The sequence below is a fragment of the Xenopus tropicalis genome, chromosome 6 (assembly GCF_000004195.4).
Source record: "Xenopus tropicalis strain Nigerian chromosome 6, UCB_Xtro_10.0, whole genome shotgun sequence".
Lineage (NCBI taxonomy): Eukaryota > Metazoa > Chordata > Amphibia > Anura > Pipidae > Xenopus > Xenopus tropicalis.
This window is the reverse complement of record NC_030682.2, coordinates 6,091,530-6,114,672: the sequence shown is the minus strand read 5'-3', so window position 1 is coordinate 6,114,672 and position 23,143 is coordinate 6,091,530. Positions and strand designations below refer to the sequence as shown.

Below are 23,143 nucleotides of genomic sequence, written 5' to 3'. Positions count from 1 at the left end.
TAGCCTCTGGGAAGGGACTGGAGCTGTGGGATAGCAGGTATAGTAGGGAGAGATGGTGCCTATAGTAGCAGTGGGGGGATAATAGCCTCTGGGAAGGGACTGGGGCTGTGGGATAGCAGGTATAGTAGGGAGAGATGGTGCCTATAGTAGCAGTGGGGGGATAATAGCCTCTGGGAAGGGACTGGGGCTGTGGGATAGCAGGTATAGTAGGGAGAGATGGTGCCTAATGATCACTAATGAGTGAATCTGTCCCATTTTGCTTCTCCATAAAATTTGCGGGACGGCAAGAAAATTTGCGAAACGCACTTGTCGCCCACATTTTTTTTTTTTGTCGCCTGCACTTTTTTTGACGCGACCACGACCAATTTGACGCATGGCTAATTTTTCCGCTATGAATTTTCAGTGAAGTTTCGCAAAACAATTTGCCGCAAATCCATGCTCGGCAAAAAAATTCGCTCATCACTACTTGTAACTTGGAAGGGAAGCTAGGGTAGGCACCTTATCTTATCTTACCGGCCAGGTGGCACCCCTATTGTAGCATTAATACAATACACCTGTAGAACCCTTGTGGGCGTAACTACATCTGATTTGTTTCCTGTTTTTGTTTTGTTTTTGTTTTTAAATCAAGCTTAGTTTCATTGATTTATTTATTTATCCCTACCCTCAAATTTGCCAACCCCCATTTAGTCATGAGGCCACCCAGCAGATGGTGGAGCAGCTTGTAGAGCAGTGGTGGGCAGTCAGAAATTACCTGCTAGAGCATGGTGCCAAGGGTTCTCGGGAGGCACAGCCGGTGTACTAACACAGACCAGTGGGGGCAGAAGCAGCAGTTCAGCCAATTATTTGCCCCCACTGAGCAGGCCACATACTTTGTTAGAAGGAACACAAAGCATGTATGAGTGATGTTATACCCCTATACCCCTTCTGACCTGCACAAAAGATGGCCTGCTAGAGGACAGTGACATGCCCAAGGAGGAGGATGAGAGTGAGGGCAAGCCCTGGTGGCAGGCAGAAGGGGCAGGGAGGCACATGGAGGAGGAGAGACTGCCCGATGAGGGGGATAAAATAGAGAAGGACTAAATGCTTGTAAAACGGGGGGAAACACCAGGGTATGTGCCATTCACACTCCCCAGATTTTGTTCATGGCTGGGAGGGCACAGAGCAGCAGATGGAGAGTGATAGTCTTCTGAGATGGTTACTTGGTGGTCTTTACGTGACTTTCGGATGGTTGAGCAATCCTGCACTGCGACGTTCCCACAATATAATACGTTTGATAATATATAGACATTGGGCAAGAGTTATCGCCAATAACAGAATATAACTTAATAGGTACCAATTACATTTTGCGTTGTAGCCTAGTGAGCACAATTGGGATGATTAGTTACTCTATTGGGGTGATTGTTACCAAGATATTTATGCCCCATGTCAATTGTTTGGGAAAGAAATGTAACCTGCCTGAAATAATGGATCAACTTCCCTACCTCAAACTTAATTAGAGGGTTAATAAGGACATATACGGGTATCTTGGGATATATGTGTAACAATTTCTTGCTCAAAAGGTTTCAGTCCAGTGACTGATTCAAGTTATTTGAACTGGGCTCTAGGGATAAGGTATAGATTGTTACAATTGGATAGGATTAATGGGCACCTGTCGGTGGGAAATAGTTTACCCCAATGGAGGCACGGGTGAATACAACCCACACTCTGGAGGGGGAAACACTACCATTTTGTGCAAAAAATACTCCTAACGAGCACTCTGCCCCCCGTACCAGGAGGGAGCCCCCAGTGTGGGCGGCCATGTTGTGACACTAACATGCAAATGATACTTAGTGCCCCAGTTTGCCTCAGTGCTCCAGGGGCGACAGCTACATTAATATACAAAATAATCCTCCAATGAAAATCTCAGTTTATCAACTGATAGGCTTCCCACTAAATATCATTTGTATGTTAGTGCCACAACATGGCCGCCCACACTGGGAGCGCCTTCCTGATGGTGAGGACTGGTAGCCTATAGAAGGCTCTGTTTTTTGGTACACCTGGTTTTTATGCAACCAAAACTACTAACCAGAAATTCATAAATGACCACCTGCTTTGAGGCCACTGAGAGCAACATCCAAGGGGGTTGGTGAGCAACATGTTGCCCCAGAGCCACTGGTTGGGGATCACTGGTAAAGATGATGGTTTTCTGTATTTATAACACATAATGTACAGATGCAGCCAAGTTCCTTTATCATGTTATGCTATCCAGTTAACACGGGCGAAAAAATACCAAAATTTGCCACCAGTTGCCATTTTGCACATGGTCTATGGCATTTTCTATTGTATTAAGCTGGCAAGTCTGTGCGCTCTAGCGCCATCTAGAGGCAGGATTTAACACTCAAATAATAGTGTCTGGACATGGTGAGACAAAATGTGAAAACCTGCTGGCTGAATCTGTATAATTTGTCCTGTACAAATGCAAGTGCTGTATTACACACACTGAAACTAGTTTATTGCCAGAGCTATAACAGAACTGGCCCAAGCTGAGCAAGCTGTATGGGGTTTGATTACTGTATATACTCGAGTATAAGCCTAGTTTTTCAGCACCCAAAATTTGCTCAAAAAGTCACCCTCGGCTTATACTCGAGTTGGGTGCCATGGGCACCTCCAAACTAGCACCCTCTGTCCTTTGTGTGCAAATTAGGCCACTCGCAACCAGACCCTCCAGTGCCCTGGCCCGCTCCCAAATTCATCTTCATCTACTATTCTCACCTGTCCCATTCTGCAATAGACATTTTACTTTATATTCTATTTAAACTATATATAGTTTTGAAGGATTTTAACCCTTTGTGTTTTAGCTTGGTTGCTGATTGAGTACTCTTAAGGTATTATTGTTGATAAAACAATTGTTTTTGTTGACCTTCCACTTACAGAGCTAGTTTACAGTTTTCATTTGAAATAAATATTTAAAAACATATACCCCACTGATGCCTCATTTAATGTAATTTTATTGGTATTTATTTTTATGAAACTTAGCAGTAGCTGCTGCATTTCCCAACCTATAGGCTTATACTCGAGTCAATAAGTTTTTCTAGTTTTCTTAGGTAAAATTAGGTACCTCGGCTTATACTCGAGTATATACGGTACCTTTAGAAATGACCCCTTTATAAGAGCTCCCCATAGACCTTTCTGGTCTGTGTCTGTTACAAATGAGTGATTGCCCAGATGGAGATGTCCCCTAATCCTCCAGGGGATGTGGGTAGCCAATCACAGTTCTGCCATCACATAGGGATATAAAGCATTCTAGGGACCTGCTTGTTGTCCACCCAAAAAAAAAGTATACACTGAAAGTTCTGTGTGCCACCGGCTCTCCTGAATGGCCAGAGACTCCCAGCATAAGTGGAAGGTCTCTCAGCAATGAGTTAAGAAACTTATAAAAGGCACACAGAGACCTACTTTTAATAATGACACCTTTATTCCCCGTAGACACTCTCTAGCTAGTGGAATGTGCAGTTGGGATGTCTTAATGGTCCTTCCCCAGAGGCCCAGTAGGAAGTGGGCAGCCAATCACAGATCTAGATTCACACACGCCTACCTATTGGAGGTGTATAATGCAATGGCAAATGTTGTTTTTGACCATATGTCCCCTTTAAAGGGGCTGCAGATTATATCTGGCAGATTTACCCCCCCCGTGCTTTACTTCCCTTTCATTCCTGCACCCAGAGACACAGCTGATATTCAATAACTTTATTATATTAAATAAAAGACAGTGGAGGCAAAAGCAGGATAATAATGACAGAATGTGCTGAATAGCATGTTAGTAAGTGATTACATGGTCTTTAAATCATTTCATATTGCAATAAATGAGCCCCTTTTGGTTATAACCAAGCTGGTTCCATGGGATCCCAATGAAGTTAAACTATGGCCATGGTATGTGTTACTATACTGGCAGTACCTATAGCAACCAACCGGATGGTTATACCATGTGATACAGGGAAATGATGGGCAGTTAGGTGTAATAGAGGTTCCTTATATCTATAGTATGCTGAGCCTGTCAACAACATAAGGGCAGAAAGAATAGGGTGGCCCTTTAGGGAACCGGGAGTCAATATTAACATTACAGGTATTAGTTAATTAGTGATGCACCGACTTCAGGATTTTATTCGGTATTTGGCCAGGATTCAGCCTTTTATGGCAGGGTTCGGTTCCAGACAAATCCACGGTCCTGGCCGAACCAAATACTAATTAGAATATACTAATTAGCATTCAGAAGGGTTAAACATTAGGGGGAGAAAAAATGTTCACGCGCTGCGCACGCCTTAATTTTTAACCCTTCCCGGATTCAGTTCAGTATTCAGCCAAATCCATCGGGGTGGGTTCGGGGGTTCAGCCGAACCCAAAAAACTGGGTTGAGTGCATCCCTACTAATACTGTATATATAGAGGGTAATTCCATGACATTTGCCCCATTCCCATGGTTCCCTACTAATACTGTATATATAGAGGGTAATTCCATGACATTTGCCCCATTCCCATGGTTCCCTACTAATACTGTATATATAGAGGGTAATTCCATGACATTTGCCCCATTCCCATGGTTCCCTACTAATACTGTATATATAGAGGGTAATTCCATGACATTTGCCCCATTCCCATGGTTCCCTACTAATACTGTATATATAGAGGGTAATTCCATGACATTTGCCCCATTCCCATGGTTCCCTACTAATACTGTATATATAGAGTGTAATTCCATGACATTTGCCCCATTCCCATGGTTCCCTACTAATACTGTATATATAGAGGGTAATTCCATGACATTTGCCCCATTCCCATGGTTCCCTACTAATACTGTATATATAGAGGGTAATTCCATGACATTTGCCCCATTCCCATGGTTCCCTACTAATACTGTATATATAGAGGGTAATTCCATGACATTTGCCCCATTGCCATGGTTCCCTACTAATACTGTATATATAGAGGGTAATTCCATGACATTTGCCCCATTGCCATGGTTCCCTACTAATACTGTATATATAGAGGGTAATTCCATGACATTTGCCCCATTCCCATGGTTCCCTACTAATACTGTATATATAGAGGGTAATTCCGTGACATTTGCCCCTGTTGCCATGGTTCCCTACTAATACTGTATATATAGAGGGTAATTCCATGACATTTGCCCCATTCCCATGGTTCCCTACTAATACTGTATATATAGAGGGTAATTCCATGACATTTGCCCCATTCCCATGGTTCCCTATTAATACTGTATATATAGAGGGTAATTCCATGACATTTGACCCTGTTGCCATGGTTCCCTACTAATACTGTATATACAGGTATAGAGGGTAATTCCATGACATTTGCCCCATTCCCATGGTTCCCTACTAATACTGTATATATAGAGGGTAATTCCATGACATTTGCCCCATTCCCATGGTTCCCTACTAATACTGTATATATAGAGGGTAATTCCATGACATTTGCCCCATTCCCATGGTTCCCTATTAATACTGTATATATAGAGGGTAATTCCATGACATTTGCCCCATTCCCATGGTTCTGAATCTTTGTTATTCCTCTCCGGGCTAATATTCCTCTCCCTACTAATACTGTATATATAGAGGGTAATTCCATGACATTTGCCCCGTTGCCATGGTTCCCTACTAATACTGTATATATAGAGGGTAATTCCATGACATTTGCCCCGTTCCCATGGTTCTGAATCTTTGTTATTCCTCTCCGGGCTAATATTCCTCTCCCTACTAATACTGTATATATAGAGGGTAATTCTGTGACATTTGCCCCATTGCCATGGTTCCCTACTAATACTGTATATATAGAGGGTAATTCCATGACATTTGCCCCGTTGCCATGGTTCCCTACTAATACTGTATATAAAGAGGGTAATTCCGTGACATTTGCCCCATTCCCATGGTTCCCTACTAATACTGTATATACAGTGGAGGAAATAATTATTTGACCCCTCACTGATTTTGTAAGTTTGTCCAATGACAAAGAAATGAAAAGTCTCAGAACAGTATCATTTCAATGGTAGGTTTATTTTAACAGTGGCAGATAGCACATCAAAAGGAAAATGGAAAAAATAACTTTAAATAAAAGATAGCAACTGATTTGCATTTCATTGAGTGAAATAAGTTTTTGAACCCCTACCAACCATTAAGAGTTCTGGCTCCCACAGAGTGGTTAGACACTTCTACTCAATTAGTCAACCTCATTAAGGACACCTGTCTTAACTAGTCACCTGTATAAAAGACACCTGTCCACAGAATCAATCAATCAAGCAGACTCCAAACTCTCCAACATGGGAAAGACCAAAGAGCTGTCCAAGGATGTCAGAGACAAAATTGTAGACCTGCACAAGGCTGGAATGGGCTACAAAACCATTAGCAAGAAGCTGGGAGAGAAGGTGACAACTGTTGGTGCGATTGTTCGAAAATGGAAGGAGCACAAAATGACCATCAATCGACCTCGCTCTGGGGCTCCACGCAAGATCTCACCTCGTGGGGTGTCAATGATTCTGAGAAAGGTGAAAAAGCATCCTAGAACTACACGGGAGGAGTTAGTTAATGACCTCAAATTAGCAGGGACCACAGTCACCAAGAAAACCATTGGAAACACATTACACCGCAATGGATTAAAATCCTGCAGGGCTCGCAAGGTCCCCCTGCTCAAGAAGGCACATGTGCAGGCCCGTCTGAAGTTTGCCAATGAACACCTGAATGATTCTGTGAGTGACTGGGAGAAGGTGCTGTGGTCTGATGAGACCAAAATAGAGCTCTTTGGCATTAACTCAACTCGCTGTGTTTGGAGGAAGAAAAATGCTGCCTATGACCCCCAAAACACCGTCCCCACCGTCAAGCATGGGGGTGGAAACATTTTGCTTTGGGGGTGTTTTTCTGCTAAGGGCACAGGACAACTTATTCGCATTAACGGGAAAATGGACGGAGCCATGTATCGTGAAATCCTGAACGACAACCTCCTTCCCTCTGCCAGGAAACTGAAAATGGGTCGTGGATGGGTGTTCCAGCACGACAATCACCCAAAACATACAGCAAAGGCAACAAAGGAGTGGCTCAAGAAGAAGCACATTAAGATCATGGAGTGGCCTAGTCAGTCTCCGGACCTTAATCCAATAGAAAACCTATGGAGGGAGCTCAAGCTCAGAGTTGCACAGAGACAGAAACCTTAGGGATTTAGAGATGATCTGCAAAGAGGAGTGGACCAACATTCCTCCTAAAATGTGCGCAAACTTGGTCATCAATTACAAGAAACGTTTGGCCTCTGTGCTTGCAAACAAGGGTTTTTCCACTAAGTATTAAGTCTTTTTTTGTTAGAGGGTTCAAAAACTTAATTCACTCAATGAAATGCAAATCAGTTGCTATCTTTTATTTAAAGTTATTTTTTCGATTTTCCTTTTGATGTGCTATCTGCCACTGTTAAAATAAACCTACCATTGAAATGATACTGTTCTGAGACTTTTCATTTCTTTGTCATTGGACAAACTTACAAAATCAGTGAGGGGTCAAATAATTATTTCCTCCACTGTATAGAGGGTAATTCTGTGACATTTGCCCCATTGCCATGGTTCCCTACTAATACTGTATATATAGAGGGTAATTCCATGACATTTGCCCCATTCCCATGGTTCCCTACTAATACTGTATATATAGAGGGTAATTCCATGACATTTGCCCCATTCCCATGGTTCCCTACTAATACTGTATATATAGAGTGTAATTCCATGACATTTGCCCCGTTGCCATGGTTCCCTACTAATACTGTATATAAAGAGGGTAATTCCGTGACATTTGCCCCATTCCCATGGTTCTGAATCTTTGTTATTCCTCTCCGGGCTAATATTCCTCTCCCTACTAATACTGTATATATAGAGGGTAATTCTGTGACATTTGCCCCATTGCCATGGTTCCCTACTAATACTGTATATATAGAGGGTAATTCCATGACATTTGCCCCGTTGCCATGGTTCCCTACTAATACTGTATATAAAGAGGGTAATTCCGTGACATTTGCCCCATTCCCATGGTTCCCTACTAATACTGTATATATAGAGGGTAATTCTGTGACATTTGCCCCATTGCCATGGTTCCCTACTAATACTGTATATATAGAGGGTAATTCCATGACATTTGCCCCATTCCCATGGTTCCCTACTAATACTGTATATATAGAGTGTAATTCCATGACATTTGCCCCGTTGCCATGGTTCCCTACTAATACTGTATATAAAGAGGGTAATTCCGTGACATTTGCCCCATTCCCATGGTTCTGAATCTTTGTTATTCCTCTCCGGGCTAATATTCCTCTCCCTACTAATACTGTATATATAGAGGGTAATTCCATGACATTTGCCCCGTTGCCATGGTTCCCTACTAATACTGTATATATAGAGTGTAATTCCATGACATTTGCCCCGTTGCCATGGTTCCCTACTAATACTGTATATATAGAGGGTAATTCCATGACATTTGCCCCATTCCCATGGTTCCCTACTAATACTGTATATATAGAGGGTAATTCCATGACATTTGCCCCATTCCCATGGTTCCCTACTAATACTGTATATAAAGAGGGTAATTCCGTGACATTTGCCCCATTCCCATGGTTCCCTACAAATACTGTATATATAGAGGGTAATTCCATGACATTTGCCCCATTCCCATGGTTCCCTACTAATACTGTATATATAGAGGGTAATTCCATGGCATTTGCCCCATTCCCATGGTTCTGAATCTTTGTTATTCCTCTCCGGGCTAATATTCCTCTCCCTACTAATACTGTATATATAGAGGGTAATTCCATGACATTTGCCCCGTTGCCATGGTTCCCTACTAATACTGTATATATAGAGGGTAATTCCATGACATTTGCCCCGTTGCCATGGTTCCCTACTAATACTGTATATATAGAGTGTAATTCCATGACATTTACCCCGTTCCCATGGTTCTGAATCTTTGTTATTCCTCTCCGGGCTAATATTCCTCTCCCTACTAATACTGTATATATAGAGGGTAATTCTGTGACATTTGCCCCATTCCCATGGTTCCCTACTAATACTGTATATATAGAGGGTAATTCCATGACATTTGCCCCATTCCCATGGTTCCCTACTAATACTGTATATATAGAGGGTAATTCCATGACATTTGCCCCATTCCCATGGTTCCCTACTAATACTGTATATATAGAGGGTAATTCCATGACATTTGCCCCGTTGCCATGGTTCCCTACTAATACTGTACTGTATATATAGAGGGTAATTCCATGACATTTGCCCTGTTGCCATGGTTCCCTACTAATTCTGTATATATAGAGGGTAATTCCATGACATTTGCCCCGTTCCCATGGTTCTGAATCTTTGTTAGTCCTCTCTGGGCTGCTCTCCTTCCCATGGTGACCAGTTAAACATTGATGTCTAAAGTGCAATTAAAAGGTGGTTGAAGCCCCAGTCGCCCATTGGCGTCACTCTCCCACATGAAGGCGTTTCTCGTGCCTCTTTAGGTAACTCTGATTCTCGAAGGTTTTCCCACACACCTCGCATTTACATGGTTCTGTCCTGGTGTGGGACTGCTCATGGGCCAGAAGGAGATCCCTTCGGGAAAAAGGTTCTTCACACTCGCGACATGTGAATGGTTTCTCCCCAGTGTGAATTCGTTGATGAATAAGAAGAGAATCTTTGCGGGAGAAGCTTTTGCCGCATTCTTCGCAAGGAAACTTCCTCTCCCCGGTGTGAATGCGCTTGTGAGTGTTCAGGTTCCCCTTCTGTGAGAAGCATTTCCCGCACTCCTCGCAGGCAAAGGGTTTCTCCCCTGTGTGAGTCAAGTTGTGAATACGGAGTGTCATGTCAGTAGCAAAGGTTTTCCCACACTCGCTGCATTTAAATGGGGCCTCTCCTGTGTGCATCCGTAGATGAGCATTGAGGCTGCTCCTGGCCTTAAAGCTTTTCCCGCACTCAGAGCACACATAGGGTTTTTCCCCCGTGTGAATTAATTGGTGCTTTTTGAGCGCGTCTTTACGACAGAATCTTCTCCCGCACTCTCCGCAAGCAAACCGTTGTTCGCCAGTGTGTGTTAGCTTGTGATTATTTAGGGTTCTCTCCAATAGGAATTTCCTTTCGCACTCAGTGCATGCAAATGGTTTCTCCCCTGTGTGACAGAGAAGGTGATTTTGAAGGCTTGACTTGCTCTTGTACCCCTGCCCACACTCAGTACAGACAAAGGGCTTCTGGCCAGTGTGGTTTAACTGGTGATTCTGGAGGGCCTGCTTGCGAACAAATTGTTTTCCACACTCAGTACATTCGAAAGGCTTTATCCCAGCATGCATTAGCTTGTGAGTCTCAAAATGCAACTTCCGTAAGAAAGATTTCCCACACTCGTTGCAGACAAAAGGCTTCAACCCAGTGTGCGTAAGTTTGTGGACATTAAGGTTTTTCTGTGATAGGAAGGTTTTCCCACACTCAGTACAAGGAATACCTGCCTCTCCTGTGTGAGTACGAAGATGAGCAACCAGACTCCTCTTATCCTTGTAGCCCATTCCACACTCAGTACAGACATAGGGTTTCTCCCCAGTGTGGACTAACTGGTGCTTATCGAGGGTAAATTTACGACTAAACTGTCTCCCACACGTGGCACATTCAAATGGTTTCTCCCCGGTGTGAATTAACTGGTGCTGAATTAGTCTGTACTTGCGACTGAATTGCCTCCCACACTCAGAGCATTCAAATGATTTAGTCCCAGAGTGCACTAATCGATGTGACTCAAGGTTAGTCTTTATCCGGAAACATTTCCCACACTCTCCGCACTCAAAGGGTTTCTCTCCTGTGTGGATACGGTGGTGACTGTGAAGATTTGCTTTCGTTCTGAAGGATTTCCCACACTCTGAACAGGCAAATGGTTTCTCCCCCGTGTGAATATACTGGTGCTCCAGGAGGTGGTGCCTGAATCGAAACCTCTTTCCGCACTCGGAACAGCCGAAACGTTTCTCTCCTGTGTGAATACGACAATGTCCAAGGAAATTTCCCTTCTGGGAGAAGCTTTTCCCGCATTCGGCACAAGAATAGGGTTTCACTCCAGTGTGGATCTGTTGATGGCTGTGAAGGTTTGACTTGTACCTGAAGTACTGGCCACACTCTGAACAGCCGAAAGGCTTCTCTTTGGTGTGAATTCTCATGTGCTGGACCAGAGTCAGTTTGATCTTAAATCTTTTCCCGCACACAGTACAGACATGTGCTCTCTCTTTTTGGTGGACATCTTGATGCTTATAAAGGTCTCTTCTCCACAGAAAGCTTTCATTACACTGAGTGCAGCTGAATGGTTTCTCCCCAGTATGAAGCCACTGGTGCGCTAGGAGGATCGTCCTTTCTGAGAAACCTTTCCCACACACAGCACAGACATATTTCCTAGAGGCGTGGATACGTTTGTGTGCGAGAAGGTCTAACCTGATGCAAAATCGTCTCTCACACGTTGTGCAGACAAAAGGTCTCACCGTGCCGTCCACTGAGTGTCTTTGTGTAGGTTTTACACTCGAGTGTGTAATGTGTTGATACACTTCAGGTTTATTGCTAGTTCTGAGCACACAAGGACGTGAGTTCCTGATATTCTTTAACAAAGTTTCTCTTTCACACGATAAATCCATGTCCTTGTCCTTCTGAGGGTCCATTGTTTTATAAGGAGCCAAACAGTCTCTGCCATCGCCAACACATGGTCTCTTCCCATCAATGCAGCAGGTCTCTTTCAAAGAAAAGAAAAATGGGAGGTTAATCAGTTATTAGCTTTTTTTAACCAGCTGTAATGGAATGAAATCAAACATCTGATTGGCTGCCATGGGTAACTGCCCAGGTGTAAATTTGCTGAGTGTTTATAAATGACCCCACTCCCTTCATTTCTGTTGGGCCATCTTGTGTATTTACAAGTAGGGTGACCAGATTTACCCTTTACAAAGACACGAATAACATCTTGGATTGGCAAAGTTCATTACTTAGGGTAGGCCAAAGCCGTAAAAAATCCATGAAAAACTGCCCAACCTGCTCTTCTGAGCACCTTTGCAATTCACATTCATTTTTGCATTGGAAACACTTACTAATCTGAAGTTGAATCTGTTCCGTTCTCTTGTCCATTGAGTTATCAGTCGCATATTCCCCCGAATCAACCTGTAGCCGCACCAGTCTGACCAATGGGAAACCTGCAAAGAAGGTGTTGATTTGTTACTCAGAAGAAGCATCGACAGTGGCCTGTGTCGGAGACGAGGGGAAGGGATTATCCAGTATTTATATTCAAATCCCATTTGGGGTGAAACTTGGATTCAGTGGCATTGCTCTCAGAATCTCTTCGTCTGGTAAGTGGATCCAGTGAGTCTCTGTAGTACTTGGCCCCTGGTGGCTTTGCCCTACTGGGTGAATAGGAAAACCTGCAGACTGATCCCTTTACCTAGACAAACCAATCCCTGCACAGCCACTGAAAGGAGAGCAGCCCAAGAGCAGGAAGTACAGAGAATCAGAGCTCTGTACCTGGGTAAGTACTGGGGGAGATTGGATTCACTTACCCAGGAGGGGTTCCTGCCTGACCATGGGAAAGAGAGCAGCCCAGGAGCAGGATGTACAGAGAATCAGAGCTCTGTACCTGGGTAAGTACTGGGGGGAGATTGGATTCACTTACCCAGGGGGGGGGGGTTCCTGTCTGACCATGGGAAAGAGAGCAGCCCAAGAGCAGGAAGTACAGAGAATCAGAGCTCTGTACCTGGGTAAGTACTGGGGGGAGATTGGATTCACTTACCCAGGGGGGGGGGGTTCCTGTCTGACCATGGGAAAGAGAGCAGCCCAGGAGCAGGAAGTACAGAGAATCAGAGCTCTGTATCTGGGTAAGTACTGGGGGGAGATTGGATTCACTTACCCAGGGGGGGGGTTCCTGTCTGACCATGGGAAAGAGAGCAGCCCAGGAGCAGGAAGTACAGAGAATCAGAGCTCTGCACCTGGGTAAGTACTGGGGGGAGATTGGATTCACTTACCCAGGGGGGGTTCCTGTCTGACCATGGGAAAGAGAGCAGCCCAGGAGCAGGAAGTACAGAGAATCAGAGCTCTGTACCTGGGTAAGTACTGGGGGGAGATTGGATTCACTTACCCAGGGGGAGGTTCCTCCCTGACCATGGGAAAGAGAGCAGCCCAGGAGCAGGAAGTACAGAGAATCAGAGCTCTGTACCTGGGTAAGTACTGGGGGGAGATTGGATTCACTTACCCAGGGGGGGTTCCTGTCTGACCATGGGAAAGAGAGCAGCCCAGGAGCAGGAAGTACAGAGAATCAGAGCTCTGTACCTGGGTAAGTACTGGGGGAGATTGGATTCACTTACCCAGGGGGAGGTTCCTGCCTGACCATGGGAAAGAGAGCAGCCCAGGAGCAGGAAGTACAGAGAATCAGAGCTCTGTACCTGGGTAAGTACTGGGGGGGAGATCGGATTCACTTACCATGGGGGTGGTTACTGCCTGACCATGGGAAAGAGAGCAGCCCAGGAGCAGGAAGTACAGATAATCAGAGCTCATTACCTGGTTATGTAGCCGGGGTCTGGGGAACTATCATTAACTTATTCAGGGGATCGTAATTCTTAATGGATTCTCTTTTTAAAAATGTGATTCTTACTGCCGCCTTTTTAAAGTGCCACCCTCTGAGTGCCATATCGATATAGTGACATCTCCCCTTACTCACTTAACAATCGAGAATCCCGGACGGCCTGGGAGAAATGGACGTAGTCCAGCCTGAGAGAGGAGATCCCTTTGTCCATATTTGCTGTGGAACCAATACAAAGAGCTGAGTGATCATTACAGGCGCTCGAACACCTTTCTACCAAATCCGCCTGGAAATAAAGTTAATGATATCTTAAAACTATATCAAAGAGGACATACAGTTATGTTTTAAAATTATTATTATCAGTCATTAAACCATACTCATCTGACTCCAGCCTAACTTTAAAATCCTACATAATCACAACATAACAGAATGCTCTGTTATACAGATAGCTAGAATCTCAGCCATAAAGCAGGGCAGGACTGCTGCTTACAATGGGGGGATCAGATAGGATCTGTGCCACTGTGATAGAATGCTCTGTTATACAGATAGCTAGAATCTCAGCCATAAAGCAGGGCAGGACTGCTGCTTACAATGGGTGGATCAGATAGGATCTGTGCCACTGTGATAGAATGCTCTGTTATACAGATAGCTAGAATCTCAGCCATAAAGCAGGGCAGGACTGCTGCTTACAATGGGGGGATCAGATAGGATCTGTGCCACTGTGACAGAATGCTCTGTTATACAGATAGCTAGAATCTCAGCCATAAAGCAGGGCAGGACTGCTGCTTACAATGGGGGGGGGGATCAGATAGGATCTGTGCCACTGTGACAGAATGCTCTGTTATACAGATAGCTAGAATCTCAGCCATAAAGCAGGGCAGGACTGCTGCTTACAATGGGGGGATCAGATAGGATCTGTGCCACTGTGACAGAATGCTCTGTTATACAGATAGCTAGAATCTCAGCCATAAAGCAGGGCAGGACTGCTGCTTACAATGGGGGGATCAGATAGGATTTGTGCCACTGTGACAGAATGCTCTGTTATACAGATAGCTAGAATCTCAGCCATAAAGCAGGGCAGGACTGCTGCTTACAATGGGGGCATCAGATAGGATCTGTGCCACTGTGACAGAATGCTCTGTTATACAGATAGCTAGAATCTCAGCCATAAAGCAGGGCAGGACTGCTGCTTACAATGGGGGGATCAGATAGGATCTGTGCCACAGAATGCTCTGTTATACAGATAGCTAGAATCTCAGTGATTGGTGCTGTTTTTTCTTATTTGAAACTGCTTTACTGTTATAGAAAGGCCAGTTCTAAGCAACTTTTAAATTGGTCTACATTATTTGTTTTTCATTGTTTGCCTGCTTTTTCTAACTTTTTGCAGCTTTCAAACTCTGACCCCGGCAGCCAAAAAACCGTGAGGCTCCAGTGTAATTGTTATTGTTACTTTATATTCCTTATCTTTCCACTCAGCTCCCCTCCTGTTCATATATCAGTCTTTCATTCAAACCACACCCTGGTTGCTAAGATAATTTGGATCCAAGCAACCAAATAGCTGCTGAAACTCCAAGCTGGAGAGCTGCTGAACAAAAACGGAACTAAAAAAAAACAAAAAAACTACAAATAAAAATAGAAGACCAATTGCAAATTGCCCCTTTATTCGGTTAACATTGTCTCTGTTTCCCTAACAAACACTTAAGAGTAAATGCCCCTGTGTTTATTTACCCCTGTTAAACAATACAGTTATTTCCTGTTGGGGCAGAGATCTCCCAGCATGCTCTGCTGGCCGCACGTTCCCTTCCTATACAGAAGGCAGTAGTTTCCCGCAGCCCCTGCACCACAATACACTTATATATACATATATATATATTATTCCCTTATGACATCTAGTTATAATAAATAATAATTTTCTACTCGTTCTTTGTGCAAAGGGATATTGCAGTAGTTTGGGGAATCATTTCCCTTCTGCACACTTCCCTTCCTGCCTGCCGGGCCATAATACTGTGCAATAATAAACAAAGTTTTGTGCATAGAGGCAGAAAGGACCTTGGGAGTTGTAGTTCAGTGATAACTTGACGGCAAACTCTCAGCGTCTCATTGGCCTGTAGGATAATTAGTTGGGGGGGTCAGTAACTTACCCAGGGAGCAGAGCTGGAGCTGTGAGGGCAGCAAATCTCCCCTTTCTGCCATGTGGGGGGCGGGGCTATCCAACAGGAAGTGAGACAGCAACTGCTAAACTGAAACTCTCTTTAACCCTCTGTGTCCTGATATCACATGGGGTCACGTGGTTGGACAATGTTTACTCACAGACAGCGTTCCCACGTGTCCCCAATGAGAGGGAGAAACATACGAGACTCCATGTGCAGCTGCTCTTCCCCCCCCCTCCCCGGGGCAGTTTGTTATTGAACCTTCATACCTCCCAACTGACCTGATTTCACAGGACAGTCCCGGAGCTCAGCCCGCAGTCCCGGATTCTTACTGAAAATTCCCTCATTTCCCTTTGATCTCCTGAACCCCACAAAACTGGGGAACTTTACCCCCACAGAGGCCTGGGATATGGGAGGGAAGATAACAGAGATCTGTCTCTGGGGTGATAACAGCGCCCCCATCAGGGGGGAGAGGGGGTACAATTGTGCCGGGTTCTGTAAAATTCTTCTTTCCTAACGGGGAAACCCCACTGCCCCCAATTAATTAATAACTGAAGGGAAACCCCACTGCCCCCCAATGAATTAATAACTGAAGGGAATCCCCACTGCCCCCAATTAATTAATAACTGAAGGGAACCCCCACTGCCCCCCAATTAATTAATAACTGAAGGGAACCCCCACTGCCCCCAATGAATTAATAACTGAAGGGAATCCCCACTGCCCCCAATTAATTAATAACTGAAGGGAACCCCCACTGCCCCCAATGAATTAATAACTGAAGGGAAATCCCACTGCCCCCAATGAATTAATAACTGAAGGGAAATCCCACTGCCCCCCAATGAATTAATAACTGAAGGGAACCCCCACTGCCCCCCAATGAATTAATAACTGAAGGGAACCCCCACTGCCCCCAATGAATTAATAACTGAAGGGAAATCCCACTGCCCCCAATGAATTAATAACTGAAGGGAAATCCCACTGCCCCCCAATGAATTAATAACTGAAGGGAACCCCCACTGCCCCCAATGAATTAATAACTGAAGGGAAACCCCACTGCCCCCAATGAATTAATAACTGAAGGGAAATCCCACTGCCCCCCAATGAATTAATAACTGAAGGGAACCCCCACTGCCCCCAATGAATTAATAACTGAAGGGAAATCCCACTGCCCCCCAATGAATTAATAACTGAAGGGAACCCCCACTGCCCCCAATGAATTAATAACTGAAGGGAAATCCCACTGCCCCCCAATGAATTAATAACTGAAGGGAAATCCCACTGCCCCCCAATGAATTAATAACTGAAGGGAACCCCCACTGCCCCCAATGAATTAATAACTGAAGGGAAACCCCACTGCCCCCCAATGAATTAATAACTGAAGGGAAATCCCACTGCCCCCCAATGAATTAATAACTGAAGGGAACCCCCACTGCCCCCAATGAATTAATAACTGAAGGGAAACCCCACTGCCCCCAATGAATTAATAACTGAAGGGAAACCCCACTGCCCCCCAATGAATTAATAACTGAAGGGAAACCCCACTGCCCCCCAATGAATTAATAACTGAAGGGAAATCCCACTGCCCCCCAATGAATTAATAACTGAAGGGAAATCCCACTGCCCCCCAATGAATTAATAACTGAAGGGAAATCCCACTGCCCTCCAATGAATTAATAACTGAAGGGAAACCCCACTGCCCCCCCAATGAATTAATAACTGAAGGGAAATCCCACTGCCCCCAATGAATTAATAACTGAAGGGAAATCCCACTGCCCCCCAATGAATTAATAACTGAAGGGAAATCCCAGTGCCCCCCAATAAATTAATAACTGAAGGGAAACCCCACTGCCCCCCAATGAATTAATAACTGAGGGGAAACCCCACTGCCCCCCAATGAATTAATAACTGAAGGGAAATCCCACTGCCCCCCAATGAATTAATAACTGAAGGGAAACCCCACTGCCCCCCAATGAATTAATAACTGAAGGGAAATCCCACTGCCCCCCAATGAATTAATAACTGAAGGGAAACCCCACTGCCCCCAATGAATTAATAACTGAAGGGAAACCCCACTGCCCCCCAATGAATTAATAACTGAAGGGAAATCCCACTGCCCCCCAATGAATTAATAACTGAAGGGAAACCCCACTGCCCCCAATGAATTAATAACTGAAGGCAAATCCCACTGCCCCCCAATGAATTAATAACTGAAGGGAAATCCCACTGCCCCCAATGAATTAATAACTGAAGGGAAACCCCACTGCCCCCAATGAATTAATAACTGAAGGGAAATCCCACTGCCCCCCAATGAATTAATAACTGAAGGGAACCCCCACTGCCCCCAATGAATTAATAACTGAAGGGAAACCCCACTGCCCCCAATGAATTAATAACTGAAGGGAAATCCCACTGCCCCCCAATGAATTAATAACTGAAGGGAAATCCCACTGCCCCCCAATGAATTAATAACTGAAGGGAACCCCCACTGCCCCCAATGAATTAATAACTGAAGGGAACCCCCACTGCCCCCAATGAATTAATAACTGAAGGGAACCCCCACTGCCCCCAATGAATTAATAACTGAAGGGAACCCCACTGCCCCCAATGAATTAATAACTGAAGGGAAATCCCACTGCCCCCCAATGAATTAATAACTGAAGGGAAATCCCACTGCCCCCCAATGAATTAATAACTGAAGGGAACCCCCACTGCCCCCAATGAATTAATAACTGAAGGGAAACCCCACTGCCCCCCAATGAATTAATAACTGAAGGGAAATCCCACTGCCCCCCAATGAATTAATAACTGAAGGGAACCCCACTGCCCCCAATGAATTAATAACTGAAGGGAAACCCCACTGCCCCCAATGAATTAATAACTGAAGGGAAACCCCACTGCCCCCCAATGAATTAATAACTGAAGGGAAACCCCACTGCCCCCCAATGAATTAATAACTGAAGGGAAATCCCACTGCCCCCCAATGAATTAATAACTGAAGGGAAATCCCACTGCCCCCCAATGAATTATTAACTGAAGGGAAATCCCACTGCCCCCCAATGAATTAATAACTGAAGGGAAATCCCACTGCCCCCCAATGAATTAATAACTGAAGGGAAATCCCACTGCCCCCCAATGAATTAATAACTGAAGGGAAATCCCACTGCCCTCCAATGAATTAATAACTGAAGGGAAACCCCACTGCCCCCCCAATGAATTAATAACTGAAGGGAAATCCCACTGCCCCCAATGAATTAATAACTGAAGGGAAATCCCACTGCCCCCCAATGAATTAATAACTGAAGGGAAATCCCACTGCCCCCCAATGAATTAATAACTGAAGGGAAACCCCACTGCCCCCCTGAAGGGAAATCCCACTGCCCCCAATGAATTAATAACTGAAGGGAAATCCCACTGCCCCCCAATGAATTAATAACTGAAGGGATCCTGATGAGACGACGATGGGGGTGATGTTGATGCAATCCCCTAACTCACTGGTTTGGAGCAGGTTTAACTTGACGTCTGTACTTAGGAGTTAATAAATTGGAGCAGGACATACGCTTTGACCAATTTGGGGCTTAAGGCTTGACTTTGAGGAGGGTGCTACCAGCCAATCAGGATGCAGCATTCAATATCCCCGTTATGTCTGGCCACCTGTGAAATTTCAACGGCCCAATGAAAGAGAAATGAGGGGTGGGACAATAGACCCCAGGCAGTCACATGACTTGCTGAATCATATGTATTATAATAAATAAAGTACCCCCTGTTGAAAAATATAAGGATATTAGAAGTCACCTCACAATGGACAATGGACAAATGTTATTGTTAACAACAAAAATTTCAATTGATTTTCTGACTGACGTCGGATAAAAGATCACCAGATGTGTGAACGTTTGGTGCCCATTAACATTATGAGAATTTTGAGAGAGAAAAATCTTTATGGCATAACAGGTCATTTACGACAGCAAGTGCTGTAGCCCTACCACAAATTCCACTGCAGTCATTTGCACATTAAACTCCATTTATTAAGTTACAGGTATTGGATCCATTATCCGGAAAACCATTATCCAGAAAGTTCAGAATTAGGAGAACGCCATCTCCCATAGACTCTATTATAGGGAAATATTTCTAATTTTAAAAAATTATTCCCTTTTCTCTGTAATAATAAAACAGTACCTGTACTTGATCCCAACTAAGATATAATTACCCCTTATTGGGGCAGAACAGCCCTATTGGGTTTATTTAATGGTTAAATGATTCCCTTTTCTCTGTAATAATAAAACAGTACCTGTACTTGATCCCAACTAAGATATAATTACCCCTTATTGGGGCAGAACAGCCCTATTGGGTTTATTTCATGGTTAAATGATTCCCTTTTCTCTGTAATAATAAAACAGTACCTGTACTTGATCCCAACTAAGATATAATTACCCCTTATTGGGGGCAGAACAGCCCTATTGGGTTTATTTAATGGTTAAATGATTCCCTTTTCTCTGTAATAATAAAACAGTACCTGTACTTGATCCCAACTAAGATATAATTACCCCTTATTGGGGGCAGACCAGCCCTATTGGGTTTATTTAATGGTTAAATGATTCCCTTTTCTCTGTAATAATAAAACAGTACCTGTACTTGATCCCAACTAAGATATAATTACCCCTTATTGGGGCAGAACAGCCCTATTGGGTTTATTTAATGGTTAAATGATTCCCTTTTCTCTGTAATAATAAAACAGTACCTGTACTTGATCCCAACTAAGATATAATTACCCCTTATTGGGGCAGAACAGCCCTATTGGGTTTATTTCATGGTTAAATGATTCCCTTTTCTCTGTAATAATAAAACAGTACCTGTACTTGATCCCAACTAAGATATAATTACCCCTTATTGGGGGCAGAACAGCCCTATTGGGTTTATTTCATGGTTAAATGATTCCCTTTTCTCTGTAATAATAAAACAGTACCTGCCAGTCCCCATAGGGGCTATTAAGTAGCCAATCATAGCTCTTACTGGCGCCTCCAGGAACCTTTTTCATGTTGCTCCCCAACACTTTTTCCATTTAAATGCAGCTCACGGGTATAAAAGGTTGGGGATCCCTGGACTAAAGCAATCGGTGATTGTTTCCTGGCTAGTGATGAATTCTTTCAAAAGATTCGTGAAACGGCAGAAAATTCGCGAAACGGCGAAAATGCCATCAAAAAATATTGTCGTCCGCGTCTATTCTTTTGTCGCGCAGCTATTCTTTTGTCGCAGCGGCTATTCTTTCATTATGCGGCTATTCTTTTGTCGCCCGCGGCTATTCTTTCGTTGCACGGCTATTCTTTTGTCGCCCGCGGCTATTCTTTTGTTGTTCGGCTATTCTTTTGTCGCCCGCGGCTATTCTTTTGTCGCCCGTGGCTATTCTTTCATTACGCAGCTATTCTTTTGTCGCCCGCGGCTATTCTTTTGTCGCCCGCGGCTATTCTTTTGTTGTTCGGCTATTCTTTTGTCGCCTGCAGCTATTCTTTTGTCGCCCGCGGCTATTCTTTCATTACGCGGCTATTCTTTTGTCGCCCGCGGCTATTCTTCTGTCGCCCGCGGCTATTCTTTTGTCGCCCGCGGCTATTCTTTTGTCGCCCCTGTGGCTATTCTTTTGTCACCCGCGGCTATTCTTTCATTGCGCACCTATTCTTTTGTCGCCCCTGCGGCTATTCTTTTGTCGCCTACGGCTATTACTTAGTCTGTATGCAGCATCCAGACAGGGGGTCTTGGGCCAACTATGTGTATTGGATTACAGAGGGTCCGGGCTTTATTTGCCCTCACAGCAGGGGTCAATTACCTTGGGAGAACAGGAATTTCAGCGGCTACACATAACATTAACCAGACATAAACGCAGGCTGTACCATTTCCCCACACATTTCCCGGAAGAGATAAAAAATTTTCTCAGAGTATATAAAAAGTCGTTTTATCACAAACGTGGTGGTTAAATCAATCAAAGACACGCTGGGACTCTGGGTGCTGCCCAACCGATGACTTTTTGAAGTATAACCTAAGGAACATGTGAGTTTGCGTATAAAGGTAATTCCGTAAATGACTCAAGTTTCCTTTATCTGTTTTGCAAATACTAATAGTTTGTTGCTAACTTTTATTGCATCCATTTTGTTGACATTTTAGCACACATCTTGTAAAGAAAAGGATCTGTAACACCTATTTGGCTATAATATGGCCAACCCAGGCTAGTAGCGTGCTGTAGAGCATGTGTTACATGCGACCTTAATGCACAGGAGTGGGCCTCCGCTACGTGGGAGGTATATAATGGAGCTGAGGGGTTGTTGAACTACAACTAGCTGAAGTAGTGTGGTGCAATGGATAGAAATGGACGCCAGAGGATTCTTATAAATGAACTGGATAGTACTTTATTTCTCCAAGAAAAAGGTAATCAGGGTATTTCAATACTCACTTAATAGATGTTATGCAGTATGCAGTTATACAATTGATGTAATTCGGATCAATAGCAGAAATATGATGCTCCCCTGTGTATCCCTTCTCATCAAGAGGATTGGGCAGGTAGAACAGCAACAGAGTGATAGGTAGGAAAGCTCACCGGCATAGTCCCATGCTCTTGTGGAGGTTAGGGCAAGGCATATTTGCTAACCTATTCCCCTAGCACTTCTGTGTCCCTAATCTAAGGCCAGTAATGCCTGTTAGGAAGACTACTCCTTTGCTATTATCCTGGATGGAGCAAATGGCTGCTCTTTCTGTATAATTCTGTCTGAACTCACCACTTCTAGAGGGTGCTATGAAATATGCTGCTATACTGTCTTTTCCTCATTCACGGGGCCCTGTCCCCGACTTAATTTGGATGGATAGTGGCTTACTGGGCCGGATCTGTACCCAGGCTCGATGGAGCTCTGCTTCAGGTAGCAGATCAGCAGCCAAAGAGGAAAACACTTCCTTGTGCAAGACACTATATAGTCTGCCAAGGGGAGTGGTTAAATGGGCTAAACCTGTAAGGGATAGCTTTAGAAACTGTAACCTGAGTATAGAGGGGTCTACCCTATAACAGTACAGATAAGGAAAAGTAGGGAAGTAAAGCCATAGGGAGCTTAACCCTATGGGTCCCTACAGATCATTAACTGTTGTGTGAGTTTGGTTTGTCCCAAGTTTTCTGCTTTGTTTCTACTTTAAAGGAACACTGACATGGGAAAACCTGTTTTTTTTTACAAAACCCATCAGTTAATAGAGCTTCTCCAGCAGAATCCTGCATTGTAATCTGTTTTTCCCATGGGGCTAGCCATATTCTTCATTTCCCAGGGTGCCACAGCCATGTGACCTGTGCTCTGATAAACTTCACTCACACTTTACTGCTGCGCTGCAAGTTGGAGTGATATCCCCCCCCCCCTCACCCCCAGCAGCCGATCAGCAGAACAATGGG

The 23,143-nt window shown here is 44.2% G+C and overlaps 2 protein-coding genes across 3 annotated transcripts; both read right to left on the bottom strand.

The window, feature by feature from the left end:
- Positions 1–7,509: 7,509 nt before the first annotated feature.
- On the bottom strand, positions 7,510–9,338 carry LOC116411648. Of its 2 annotated transcripts, none has more exons than XM_031904367.1 (2): positions 7,916–9,338; positions 7,510–7,696 (listed from the first exon to the last, which is right to left on the bottom strand). In XM_031904367.1, exons 1-2 carry the CDS (start codon positions 9,310–9,312, stop codon positions 7,531–7,533), a joined length of 1,563 nt encoding a protein of 520 aa, XP_031760227.1. In that variant the 5' UTR covers positions 9,313–9,338; the 3' UTR covers positions 7,510–7,530. The 2 variants fall into 2 exon arrangements, with proteins under 2 accessions (XP_031760227.1, XP_031760228.1); XM_031904368.1 differs by having other exon boundaries at positions 7,510–7,816; positions 8,156–9,338.
- A 129-nt stretch (positions 9,339–9,467) lies between these two features.
- LOC101733711 (oocyte zinc finger protein XlCOF6-like) lies at positions 9,468–15,791 on the bottom strand. Its single transcript, XM_012965712.3, has 4 exons — positions 15,724–15,791; positions 13,721–13,801; positions 12,105–12,206; positions 9,468–11,755 (listed from the first exon to the last, which is right to left on the bottom strand). The coding sequence occupies exons 1-4, from the start codon at positions 15,773–15,775 to the stop codon at positions 9,489–9,491; spliced, it is 2,502 nt and encodes an 833-aa protein (XP_012821166.2). The 5' UTR covers positions 15,776–15,791; the 3' UTR covers positions 9,468–9,488.
- Positions 15,792–23,143: the final 7,352 nt, after the last annotated feature.